Below are 14,641 nucleotides of genomic sequence, written 5' to 3'. Positions count from 1 at the left end.
ATTTATGTTTGATAGTGACAGGTGAACAGCACTGATTGGTTTGAGGTATATCCAGTTGCAGGGACAATTTGGCCTAAACCTGTTAATACCAGCACTCTGCAATCAAATAATATAATACAGCTGAGCTCACTGGAAAGCCTACCAATCAATGAACATACAGCAAAGTTGTTTTTAGTCACAACACTAAAACCAACCCTAAAGTCAAAATCATCACACAAATGAATAAATGAATGAATGAATGAATGAATACAATAATTATATACTAACAAATATGATAAATTGCATGGCGTCATGAGGAAACCCATTTCAAAAGGACCAGGGTCAACAATCAACACAAATTTCTTGACACTATAGTAACTGTAGCTTATGTAATTAAAATATTCACAAAACACACAATCAACGTCCTGCCTGGTGCATTAGCCTGCCACTCGCCATTTTCCAGAACAGAAGTGGATGGTAAAGTGGTGACGATTATGCATGCAGTGACCATGGAAAACACTGGTTAAATGAGTCCAGCTCACCACAACCTTTTTAATGGACTCACTTCACACACAACAAAACAATTTGCTGTCCCAAATCCAGGAATAGACATAAATTCATTTTGTGTTGAACCTCCAAAATTGAGATTAATGACCACCTAATTATAATTATTATAAAACAAATTAAATTGAAATTAAAGGACGGATTATGTGAGATTGATACATTTCCTCTACCTTTGTTACACCACGAAACAAACATGATGAAAGACAGTGCAGACGGAGGAGGAGAGATATTTTAAAAGCTGGATTTCTAAGAATATCTTCAGAAGGGCAATGTGCCAAGCTTCTGCAATGGCTGACATTCATTTTTTTTTTACACTACATTAAATGTGTTGATGCCTTGGAGGCAATAGTTTGATGAATGCATCACTTCCTTTGCCGTTTTATTAATTTGTCGACAAACACAAGGTTAACGCAACTACTGAAAACTAAACAACACACACAAATACATGTTTGCCGTTTTTAGATCGTACTGAATAGTTTTATGTGATTATTCATAATTCATTTTGTATTACATTATGATATATGGCAGTAGTGTCAGTGTGTAGCTGCAGAAAAGCTGATGATGTCCATTTTCACATAGACTCTCAACTTTAAGTTATCCAAATCTGCATTGAATTTTTATAATTAGAAAGCATACACACTATTAAGGTGGTGCACTGTAAAACTGACCTCCCTAACACTATCTGGTTATCAAGTTTTAGTTACTGGGTGGCTGCTACTGTCAACAAAAGGAAAAGGCTTGCCAGGAAATGGTCCTCATTAGGACATCAGAGTTTCAGCCTCAGGGCAATCTTATAGTTTTTTCCCTGTACAACTTTGACCAGCTAAAGCCATCTGCTTCAGGAATGAAATGTTCAAAATTAAAACTATGCTCAAATACCATCTATTGACCACATGGCTTTCTGCTTGAGCAAAATCTTTATGAAGTCTCTGTCTGGAATTGTTTATTCAGTATTAACAGAATTCATGCTGAAGAATAAGTTTTCTCTCCTCACAGTCGTGAGGCGTCTGCCAGCAGGCAGACATGGGCTGATTCGATCACGAGGTAAACAAAGAGTTTCATTGTGTAACACAGCAAGGCCAATAATTTTAGTTTGCATAGCAGTGCAATATGTTAAAATAGCAACTGGACAGGGGTGAAGGAAAGAGATAAACATTAGTGAAGAATTCCAGACTGCCTTGATAAACACAGAAGTGAAAAGAGAATATAAATACAAAAGACTCAATCACCTTAACATGAAGGTTAGTCTGCAAAGTTTGCACTGTAAACAATCAGTTTCATTTGCATTCAGCGATGTAGCAAAACAAAGCAGGATTCATGGATTGTGCTTAATCTTACATACATATTAACACACATTATGTATTAATATATATTAATAAACAATACGTAGTAATGTGAAGTGGAGTAGATTAGATCAGTTCTACCTGGAAAACAGAAATGCCAAAAAAAAAAAAAAAACTACTGTCGTTAGACTGTCCTCCAACTGCTCTGAAACCTGTGCTTCAGTTATTACCGTTGTGCAAACAAAAACCCAACTCCATACACAGACTTGCTCATCAACTCTGCTCCAGGCCCTCAAATGATGACCACTAGCAAGGCTCGATGCTCTCATCTTTCAGCCCAACTTATCAAACTTTTATTTTTAGCAGAGAATCATTTTAATCATCTCTACATTAAAATACAAGCAGAGCATACTGCAGGAACACTGAATGTAGGAGGTCAACGGAATAAGCTTGTCAATGGAAAAGCTGCAACCTGCTGACCTTACAAATCTGCATTCTGTGGTACAGTGTCATATAATGACAACAAGAGGTCATGGGTAATGATAGCTCAGGACACAGTGACTGCACTGTGTGCTGTTTTCAAAGAACTCTGGATAATACTAAAACCTAACTGATGAATTTAGTCATTTATCAGATGGATAAGGAAACCCCCCACCTTCAAAGTAATTAATTAATATATATATATATATATATATATATATATATATATATGATAGTCATCAATTGCTGTTCTATATTTATTTTCTATATTTAACTTTTCATATGTCATTTTTGTTTTGGCAGGATTTGTGACTGCTTTGAAAACTGGGAAATCCCAACTGGAGAACCAGGAAACTGCTCTCTGCAACATATCCTGACACAGTTTTACTCTAACCGGCTTCCTGTAGTGTGCATTTAACAGTGTCGCTGCTGTTTCCTCTGTCCATCCTTAAATTCTGGTCAACAAAGCTTGTTCCCAAGAGCAACTGAAAACAACTTGCAATGAGTGCATGTGCCCCCCTTTGTGCTCAGATTCTGTATAGTATTCTGTATGTGTAAGGTGTTTACTAATTAAGTAGAATATATGTGTTTTTTAGGGCTTAATGCTTGAGTGCCTGTATTTTGCTGCTGGAATAGCAAAATTTCCAAGCTTGGGATGAATAAAGTATTTTCTATTCTATTCTAAAACAGAAAACTCTGCCAACAGAAACCCGAGAGCTTTAGCCATGTCTTGGAGAAGAGATAGATGCCTCTAGACAAAAGTTAACTGCTGAACCTTGATGACTTGGGTATAAATCAGTGAAACATCTGTGATGTCAGATGCCAAACTGATAACCCCAATGATGTACCAGCATGAGCACACTCGACCTTTCAACATTTACTTTTTTGTTTTGTGAGCAGATGCTGCCTGTCTGATTGTGCAATAAATGGTTGATGGCATCGCCTTATGTCTCAACACTCACAGTTTATGGGTTACTGCATCATTCTTTTGACATCTAAAAAACTATTTCTGGATGTATAGTGACAGCAAGATAAGTACGATTGTATACTGTATGGTAAGTGTCTTTGAAAAAGCTGCGTCTGTATCACACCTCAATAACCTCACATATTTAAACACATATTTACACCAAGCAGCAACCATGGCTTAGACATGAAGACAAATTGTAGTTCACCCTGTGGCATCTAGGGGCTGGCTCAAAAAGCAAGTCAATCCCTGTAGACTCATATGTTAAAATGGGCAACGTTACAGCACAAATAAACATGTTTACAGCCTGCTACAAACAGTTTCTGTCTCTTTCGAGAAGTTCACTTTTTGTGCCAACTGTCCAGGGGTGAATGTTATTATAACTCACTAGTTTTAAATATATAAAGACTTAAAATTACACATAATAACCTTCTTAAGTGACAGGCGGATGCCGACTCACAGCACAGGCTTCCTGCTTCCGCGACTGCCTGTCTGCTTCAGCTCTACTTGCGCTCAACTTCTGTGGAAGTGGATGATGCTGCCAACACGGCCACAGATAAAGTGTCCCAAGTGGACTCAAAGCAGCTCTTCAGTAACCTACAGGTTGACATTGCAGCTGCTCTGTCCATAGTTATATACAGTTTATGATGTACACATAGAATTGTTTTTCCCATGCTGGAAAACCTAGGGCTTACCATTTCTTCCTCATCTAGTTATTAGGTGGAAAAAGCACTGCTTTGCAAAGAGATGCCAAAACTCCTACTCTGTGGTTCTGGCAGATGGTCAGATATCTGGGGGAGAACTGTGCAGCCTTTACCTCCCCTTATACCCACATACACATTCATTAGTTTAAACTATGTACACCAACTTCCACCCTTTCATCCTCCTTGTGGGAAAGCAAAACCTGGTACCACATAAAAAATAACCAGTTAATAACAGTGATCCAAATAAGTGTACATACACTTAAGAAAATACTGGATAAACACAATCTGTAGACCATAGGAGTACAGTCTAATACCCTTGACATCAGTGTAAAAAAAAGTGCATTTTGAGTTGTAGACAATGTCATGGCCTATCAGGATTTGTGTGCAACTATTAGCATGACAACAAACTAAACACAACAGTCCCCTCCTGGCAGCAGAAGAAACTTACAGTAGAGATCTAAAAGGTACTGTATATTGTGAAATAAAGTTGCTTACAATGCTTGAGGCCCTTTTGATAATATTTTTAAATAACTAAGACCCCAAACCAATAAAGTACAAAAATCATGAAAGAGTATTAAATATTCTATTCTGTAATATTATTCTGGAGTTTAGATTCAATTTACTTTGCCTTGACTTAGATTAGTGCAGCTGTGCCCCCTTCAAAAACTGTTCTTACTCATTAACATGTATGTCATTTAGGACCTACTATACTGAGCAGGATTTGCTGTATATAAATGACAAATCTTTTTATGATTAGTGACATTTTGCAAACTTCAGTTGAAGCAATATTAAAAAAAAGCTGCAACTGCAAAATGTATTCCATTATCGCAGATTCATGGCCATGAGTTGCTGCTGCAGGGTGCAAGGAGAGTTTCAATTGACAAATACTTTAAAATGAAGTCTGAAAATATAACAATTCAATCTAAAGTGTGTATTCATGTAAAATAAACAACAGTTTTGGTAGCCAGGGAGCTCTGACACGCCTCAGCTTGGAGAAGAAACCATTTGGTCAGACATTCTTCCCACACTGCTGAGAAATAACTACATAGTAAATACTGTGTTTCATTTGATTCTGCAGCTTTTATTTATGAGCTGCATCTCTAATGTGTAGACTGAATTCACCCTGGCAACAGTTGAGATACAGAGACTAGGAAAGCAGGTCAGGGTAAAGGAACCATCTAGGGGTATGAAGTCAGGTTCGGCCAAAGGCCTGTACCCTCAGAGTAGGGAAGATACAGGCTGTGCAATTATTTTTATTTGTTCAGTAACAGAGTTACTAAAGCAACTAGAAATCTGTTAAGCAGACTCAAAACCCATGGCATAGACATTTTCCAAGAAAAAAAATTGCTGGCTTTACATGAAAAACACCAGCAAGTAGTTTGTCACTGTATGTACAAAATAATTACAGGATTCATCTATGTTATTTTTACAAGAAGGTACACCCCACTGTAGCGATTGTTTTTACTGATTATTAAGTTGATCTGAGGGGACAGTGAATGGCAAAAGTGCAAGGAAAACAGCTTTACTTTAATAACAATATTTAATTTTTAATACTGTAGCTAAATAGGGTCAAGTTCTACCCACAGACTTCTATCCTCCAACACCAAATCTAAGCCACGGGCACTGTAGACATCTTTGACACTCAGGCTCACACCAGGGTCATTTCAGCACAGGCAGCAGACATATACAATTAAAAAAGAGAGCAGGTTATATACCAAGGTCAGCCTTAGCTCAACAGATATGATTTCAATATGCCAGATTGCACAAGCATTATAAGAATTATAACCAAACTACATTGCCAAATAAATATATGTTCAAAAGCAGATGGTCTCTTAAGAAGACAGACTCATGCAATCTATCCCATGACTAGTACAGAGGAATTTGTGACAGGCCAAAACTGCTAGCAACTGCATTGTATAAGTATTCATCATTCTCACACAGAAGTTGATTTTTCTTAGGTACAACATTGTGATAAAACTACGGTATATAACCATGACCGTCATGGAGACAGTTAAGAGCTCAGTCAGTTGGTCTGCTCTGTGAAACCCCACTCCATAATGGAATTTATATAGAAAGTCCTATACATTTTCTTTGAGAAATATATTTTACAAATAGAGTATGAGACATCTGCCAAATACTCCATACCATCATACAGCATACAGCTCACTATACAGAAAATACAAATGTTTTGCATTCAGGCATATAAAATGTGGAGTAATCTCGCTTAACAAAAATATTGTTTTCACTTGAGAAACCTTCACCACAAGGGACTATGATGAGGCAACAGCTTAAGGTTTTACCATAGTAGCTCTTTCATCACAAAGTAGCAGCATTTCTGTTTGTTCTATGTCTTATGTTTTAAAATTCACACCCTTTCTAAGTGAAAGAGTATTAACATATTAACATATTAACACCCCCTGTTGTGACAAGAAGACAGCAAGGCAGGAGGTTAATACTGCTTCCTGTTTAGCCACAAGCTTTGCTTCAGTGTTCCAACATGTCAATTTTACCACCACACCAGCACTACAAGGTGGGAGAGCTGTGTGTAATGAATAAAGCACAGAATTTTTTTTTTCGACTAAATATCTCATATCCAGTGAGTGTGGGTCTTCGTTACACCCTTATAGCAAAAAGGTCATCTATTCACACGCACGCACTAACACACATAGCAGCAGTGAAGGAGATAACATACTAGTTGCCCACCTGGCAATCAGTGAGATGTCAGCAAAACTGGTCCGTGCAGGAATTCAGTGTTCCTAAAACACAGTTTTATTTTCTAAACATTCTAAATTCCTATATCTGCTGGAGGGGTAAACACACAACTTGTAGGTTAGCAGAAAACGGATATACCCGGTCACCACAGGGTTTCCCGCAGCGCTTTATAGTTAGGGCGCTCGCCTTGACAACAAATGCCCCCCGCCTTGACTATGTCCCTCCGAAAAAGAAAAATTCTGCCACAAAAAAAAGCTGTGCTGGTGACAATCTTAACTAAAAATTAACCTACATATTACAGGTCAAACATGGCAGCTCATTGGTGACAGCAGCACATGTGTCTATAACGGAACAGAATTCCATCTGTCACATAAAAAAGTGAAGCCCAATGCAAGTCAAGCACAAATATGCAGTTTTTATACAATCAACTTAGATCATCTTCAGTCTTGGAGTAGTATGTGTTGAAGCCAGCAATTTCATTAGGGTGTTAGAGACAAATGTAAACAGTAATAAGGACCTGACAATAAGTAGTCCTCTTTGCTCTGTAAGCCCCTCCTGACTGCTACTAGAGGAAAATTTAAACAAATGTGATGTGGGTGAACTGGACCTGGCCCCTTTAATAAATACTTTTTGAGGAGCATGGTTTAATTATTAGCTCGTTGGTCTCCTCCAGCAGGTCCAACTCCCAGCTTCCTCCTTCATAACAAGTGGCATTCTAACAAACTGCCTTTGTGAGCTAGCACTGTTTATAGAAGAAACAATAAGAAGAGAGATGTAGGCCAAGACTACACCATGGCCCTGTTTCCTGAAAGCCTTAAGAGTCACTGCAGCAACTGCAGAACAATTTGGGACTGGTTAAATCTTTATTAAACACTTGACACATAGCCTTGTTTAACAGCAAACTAAAAACTGAATAGAGAATGGATCATGCTACGTTACGCTATGTTCAAGAGACAAAATTCAATAAAACTACTTTCTATGTATCTCAAAGAAGCTCATAAAATTCTAGCTAATTAATAATCACAATTGAGCTCACTGGCTAAAACATGAAGCTAATTGATCTGTGCTGTGTGATAGGCAGTGCTGAATAACCTTAAACTACAACAACTGAGTTGCCCATATGTAGAGAAACAGAGAAAAAAAAATTTGAGGTGCCATAAGGAGCAAGCTTTCATTAACATTGTGTCCAAAGAAAAATGTGAAAACCAGTAGTAGGTCACAATAAATTTGTTCAATAAGAAACAAATTACATCTCAGAGATTACATTTAGCTATGATATACCAAAGTATAGCATTTTAACCTTCCTCATTCAACCATCTCTAACTCTGTGTGACTGTCAGGCATCGTTGAATTCTGAGGCTGGCTGTTTGTCTATACACAGCAAACCATGAGGCATGGTGGGTGCATTATCTGATCTCCTTAAGTATGCAGCACATAAGGAGAAACAGTAGATCCCAGCAACCATGGTCATTCAGACCCCTAAGGCTCAAGGTGACCAGTCAAACCTGCATGTTTACTCACAGTCACACAGATCCATCTAGCCAGGCAAAACCCCAGAGATCAAGACAATTGAGCATTAGGCAGATAATATATTTAAATTAATGGGTTTATCACCACTATCCCTACTATATACTGGCAACACTTTCACAGTGCATAGATGTACCAAACTGATTTCTTTCCATTTATATTTGCAGGTTTTAATCAGACATCCCTGCTATTTGTGCGCTTATTGCATCTTGCCTCTCGTGTGTGGCATCAGTTGCACAAGTGCCGCAAGACAGGCATCATGAAAACATACTCCAGCTTAGGACTATCCGATGTTACATGCCCCCAGGATGCTTTCTTTTGTTGAGGGAAATAAAAAGGTCACTAAGGGGAACAACAAGCACTGAATCTAATGTTGAAAATAAACCAAATCATGCACGCACTGAGGACTATAAACAGACTCGGGTCATGCTTGTTTAGACAACAGTCCTCAAGTGCTTCAAACTGCTCGCAGCTACGGTGGAGAAAGAGGTACAAGGTGTGAGCGTGGAATTGGGCTGATGCGACAGATAATGGGGAGAAACAGATAGGATTTCATTCCTGTGTCAGATTAGAGGGCTCTTTGTTACTGCCAGAGAGGGCAAAGCATGCCTGGAGAGAGAACAAGGATCGCCCTCACTCTTCTGGCACTTGTGCTAGATTGTGTGTGTGTGTGTGTGTGTGTGTGTGTGTGCGTGTGTGTGTGTGTGTGTGTGTGTGTGTGTGTGTGTGTGTGTGTGTGTGTGTGTGTGTGTACTGCATTCCTGTCATACATTTGGTAGGGAATTAAAAACTCTTAGCTCCAATGTTATTGTTAAAATGGGGATTTATACTCACCACATTTAAAAATTCCTACATTATAATAAATAGTGAAATAGCTTGTGGATTTGGTAATTTAGTCTAATAGGCTACACACATCCTTAATAATATGATACAGACTGCATAACTTAAATGTATATGTGCCAATTTTGGGCAATGATGCATCATACAAAGACAGTGTAAACTTCTATCATAGATAAAGCTCACTACAGTGGAAAAAACAGTTTGCATTTGAATCTCACTTAAAGCCTGACACATTCTAAATTAAACACTACTTCTACCTGCACTGGCGAGTAGAAAAAGTTCCAGGGAGTCTATTTAAAGAAGATTCAGTTTAGAACAATTAATTTCACTTATGACAGTCTACCTCAAAGGAGGATCCTCTGTGTCAACATCAACAGAGGATGAAGTGCACCATCAAACAGATACCGCACACACTCAGACACACAAAGACAAAGCATGACACCTTAAAATAACGATCAAACTGACTTGCCTCCTTGACACAAATAACAATACAGACACCCAGAAATTTAGAACAAAACAATATTCTTTCTTCACCAGCAACCCTTTGCAAAGGAAACCAAATACATAACATAAAATATTTAAAGACCTGAAAAATAAGAAGACTTTTAAGCTATAGGCATTTTGTCAGTACAAGAGCATGGGTGTGATGTGTGAGAGATAAAACCACACAAAAATTTATAAATTACATTGAATTTTAACATGTCTGCTCTTTATCACAGCTCTGCAGTCTCTTGATGAATTTAACAGGGATTACTTTAATGAAATACTTCAGATTTCCACAGGAAATGAAAACTATCACTTAAATAATACCTTTGGGTTCAGTAGCTGTCCACCATGCTAGAAATCAAACTCTGTGTCCTTGCACTCAGGTAAAGCCAAAGTTACATTCCACACCACAAACTCAGCCATCTCCTGTGTCACCTAACAGGGGAGCCATGATGCAGCTCTTCTTCACTAAGTGTTAACTTAGCAAAGGCCTATAGCATACAGCAGAGGCCTGCTATATATTTCTCATATTGCTTGCCAAATGTTTTTTTAACAGTCATTATGTCCTCTCTGCGTTTCTGTTGAAGCAGAACGTTTAACTTTGAAGAACACAAATATTGCATGAACATATTAAATCAACAAGCTTTCACTACTGTCTGCTAACCATTTTCTTGCTAAACATACCACAGAGTGGGCTAACAATGACATCAGCAGACAGATACATCAGTCAGTAATGTTTCGTTTCAGACAACCCTGCTGAGAGTAAACACACCTCTTGCAGCTTCTTGCTGCTTTCAGCTTGCACGTTGTTTCAGTTAGCCAAACCAACAATGCAGCTTCCTGTAAATCTGTGGGTAGCCACATATGGCACAGGGGCTGGCACATATCGACTGTACACTACCTGACTGTGGAAAAAAACTAATTATGACTAAAGATAGTCAAACATTTACCAAAGATATTTTTCTCAAGAGTTGGCACGGCACTCAAAGACGGCTGACCATTGAACCTAAAATTTGACAGGACGCCAGAAATAATTCCCCAGTGGTTTCAGTCTTACTAGCTTTTAAACTTTGTCCACCAGTTTCTTGGTGACATGCAAGTACCGTACTACAATATATATAATCTGTTCTTGTGGACTGGGAGCAGTTTTTCTTTTAGGGTCTTTTTTGAGCCACAACCTAACAATGATAAAGTAGGTAGTCGGGTAAAGTAGGGCACTGATTCTCAGCAGAATTGGCAGTTGCAGTGGTTTTACTAACAAGACTGTAACCAATAAACCTACACAGGTGTTTTCATTTACTGTGACTCTACTGAGGTGATGGTGGAGTTATCATTCAGGCAATTGGCCTTGTAAGGATATTTTTACAAAATTTTACTTCCCTAACAAAGTAAAGTAAAAGCTAAAAGTTATTTTCCCAGCATGAGCTAGCTCTGCTCTGAACTGACTGAATATAAGTTAACCAAGACAGGTACATTCCAAAATTCAAATGTTCCAAAAAAAAAGTCTTTGACTGATGTCAAGACCAATTTCGGGAGGGGAAGAGAAGACTGTGATCAATATGACAACCGGTACTCCTAATATGCATAACAAACTATCTTGCTAACATAGCAAATGGAAGTAATAAGCACGAGCATTGATGGACTAGTTTGCACTGGCAACTTATCTGGACAAACTACAGCTTTTATATAATAGTATATATAAGGGAATTATTGGTTAGACCCCGATGACAACATTTCTGTGCAGCAAAGAGAAGGTTTATGGTCACTGTGTGGATTTCTTTCTCTCCTCTAATTAGAATTCCACATACATGTTTAATTAACAACAATAGTTAATCACAAAGCCCTGAAAGAATTTCAGTTCCTGGCCCCTCTGGTTTACTTTGCTTTCACTTTACATGGCAGTTATACACTGCAGTACCGTTAGCTTGCATTCACCACATGTGCTGCCTGAGAAAGAAAAGTAAATAAAAAAAAAGTCTAAGGTACAGCTTCTTTAACTATACAAGACATTCCTCTTCCCTCTGTTGCAAATTTCTGACTGCAGGCTAAACCAAAGAAAGGACATGAACTGTTTTTTCTTAAAACAAGTGAATCCTGGTGTTGTTAAAGCCAACCCACATGTCACAAGGTATCACAACCGCTGCTGAGCTGACTTTTGAGAGAATCCTCCTGAGGATAAGATGTTCCATGTAGTGCGGTGTGGGACTCTGTGGTAAATCAGGTTATTACCTAACAGAAGACAAAGTGCAGGATGTGGAGGGTTTGAGACAGTGTATAGAATGTGGTAAGCATAATGATATGCAGAGCAGCCTCTCTTAAAGTCTTAAAATGCTGCTGCCCAGGGCCACCAGCAGAGCTGCAGTAAGATAATTCTCTCAAATCATAGAGGAGCTGTGTGATGTTCTGTACAGATCATATTCGTGCAATATACATTTCTTTTGTTAATGAAAGCAATGCCTCCTCGTTATAGTTTCACATTCTCTACTTCACAAGTCTGAAGTCCCTACTTGCAATCGCATTTCTCTAATTAATAAAACAGCTATCTACTCTGCAGACAAGGACACAAAACGAGGAAGGGTCATCAAAAAATATCCCCTAGTGAAAGCAGTAGATGTTGCTCCAACATCAGCTGCTCACAAAGTGGGCATTGTACCTCTCTCATAAGCATCATGTTGGCGATAAGCATGCAGTTCAAAAGAGCTGAAGTTTCCCCACTAAAACTTTCTCACCATAACATAGGTCAATGACAGTGAAAACATTTCATTTCAACCTGTATTTCAGCTTGTTTAGACTTTGTGTGGTTGACACATGTTGACTGATGGAAATATTTTAGTGCTTAGTGGTGCAACAGCATCATGACAAACAGAGAAGTGTCTCTACAAGGACTCATTTTCCTCTATTGTGGGGGGTCGGTGTTGGAGTAGACTATAGCAGTACACACATGGGGGGTTAGTCTCCTTTGCAAAAGGACTCCATTGTTGTGCCACAGTGACAAAGCAGTTCTGCAGGTTCCACCTTTACCTCTCCTCTCTCTCACTCTCCTTTCCTCCCCGCCACATTGACTGAAAACTCCAGTTGAGCATGCTGGTTGTGCTTTATGCAAAATGTCCTTGTCAACAGTAGTTTCATTCATTCTCATTCATTCTCAGCCAGCGCTGTATAGTCACTACATAGCTCTGCCAGTGCTGCAGACACATACACACACACACAGAGTTTAATAAGGACTGTAGGATGGCCAACAGGTAACAAGATAGAGGAGGCAGCCACTACATGACTGACCTGGATATGTCACAAAATAACACTGACTGATGTGCTGCAGCAGCATCTCTGCCATGCTGATCTTGACATAGGTCATAATGTCAAACTCAATAATAAAGACAGGAACATTTGACGGCTTGGGGGTCATACCACACTGGCATAAAAAACCTGGATGAAAATGACTTAAATAATAAAATAACGAATAATAATGAGTAATATCTGCACTGAAACTTTTCCAAGAAACACCCTTCACTGTGGCAACAATGTCATTTTGTTAAATAACAAACCACATTTTACATATAAAGGTAAAAACCGGTCATTTAGCTATGACTCATTACAGGTTCTAATGCGGCCTGCTGCCCTTATAAGTCATTATCTGCACAGCTGGTGCTAAAGTATCTCTCTTTTTTTTTTAAAGTGCTTCTACTTTAACGCCTTTTTTATGCAAATGGAAATGATGATGTCAGACTTATCCAAACGCTTAGATGCTCCTTCAGCTTGACAGTAGGCTACTTTCTATCTACGGCCTATTCTGAGCTCCCATAATCAGCTTACCAGGTTGAACACCGTCTCCACAATGTCTTGGTTGGAAACTTCCCCAACTTCCACCAGGCCGGCGAGCACAGCGAATTTCATTCGTATCCCCCTGATAGGCACTCCGGGGTTGAGCGCCATGGCGCCTGCTCTCCCGTCCTTTCCATCACCTGGCTGCGCAGCGCCCGCTGCCTCCTCGCTAGCCATTGCTAAGGAAGAACGGGACAGGTGGCGTTCACAGGTAAGGCACCTGTTCACCTCCCAACGGTGACAGCGAAGCCGATGTCGGAGGAGAAAGAGGGATCTCTATCTCCCCTTCAGTGGAGCTCCTGACAGTCTACAGGCACATAAGCGACACGTTTCCCTCCCCATCCAAAACCGAACCTCCAAAGTGTGCAACAAAAAAAAAAGAAGAAAAGCGCAAAGAGAATTTGTTGGTCGTTGACACTGCGAGGCTGGAAATGTCACCGCTCCTCTCCACAGTTAACTACTCCTCTGCCCTGCTCCGTAACTTGATACTAGACAGACGGATTAATGCTGTTAAAATCCGTGAAGAAGTGTGCAGCAGGTAAGGAGGGGACACGCAGGTGAAGCACAGTTCGCCTTTTACCTGCTTCCTCTTCGCCCGGACAAACTGCAAATGAGGACACAGGGACTTTAATATCTCCGTACAGCACTCGAAGTTGCTATTGTCAGTGAGTCCAGACACTTGACAGGTAGCGCGCTTGACAGGACCGAAAACTCACAAACTGGAGCAAAGCGAGTCCGTCCGCAGCTCTGATGGAAGTCGAGAGAGGACGGAGGTCCGCTCGCTGCTCCCCGGGAAACTCCACACACTTGGCTAAATGACTACGTTGACCCAGCTGCGCTGCATTTGCTTCCTGATCTACCCCGGTAGCTTCAGCTCGTCACCGCCATGACAGTGTAGCCCTTGAGTGAGTGGCGCATGCGCAGTAGGGAGTTGAGTCTATTCAGCTAGATGGCAGGTGTGCTGCTCAGGTGGCTCTCTAGCAGGACACGCTGGGATTCAGCTCAAATCAACAGTCTGTTTAAGAGGCTGTGACCATGCCTGACCCGAGGGCAGCACATAAGCTGCTGTTACTCCAGGTTCCAGTCAGCTACAACATGTAAAACACCAAATAATCTTCGCTATACACTCTACCTCATTATTATTACAGCTTATATGAGCATTGAGAGCAATTTAATTCAGTACACTACATCCAGCATATGTGACTTTAATGATAAAATAGAATTATCTATCTAATAATATGCACAAAATTAGCATTATATTGTACTGGTGTTCATAATAA

At 39.6% G+C, this 14,641-nt stretch overlaps 1 protein-coding gene across 4 annotated transcripts in view; it reads right to left on the bottom strand.

Moving 5' to 3' along the window:
* The window catches only part of lrba (LPS-responsive vesicle trafficking, beach and anchor containing), a 158,939-nt gene extending 144,686 nt beyond the window's left edge, over positions 1–14,253 (bottom strand). For 3 of the 4 annotated variants that reach the window (XM_028403060.1, XM_028403068.1, XM_028403050.1), the window contains exon 1: positions 13,353–14,253. In XM_028403060.1, the coding sequence (XP_028258861.1) occupies positions 13,353–13,538 (186 nt within the window). In that variant the 5' untranslated portion in view covers positions 13,539–14,253. The remainder of the gene's footprint in view (positions 1–13,352) is intronic. The other variant, XM_028403039.1, reaches the window with a different exon arrangement.
* Positions 14,254–14,641: the final 388 nt, after the last annotated feature.

The sequence above is a fragment of the Parambassis ranga genome, chromosome 1 (assembly GCF_900634625.1).
Source record: "Parambassis ranga chromosome 1, fParRan2.1, whole genome shotgun sequence".
NCBI classification, from domain to species: Eukaryota; Metazoa; Chordata; class Actinopteri; family Ambassidae; genus Parambassis; species Parambassis ranga.
Note: the sequence above shows the minus strand (reverse complement) of the source record. Positions and strands in the feature narration are given on the sequence as shown.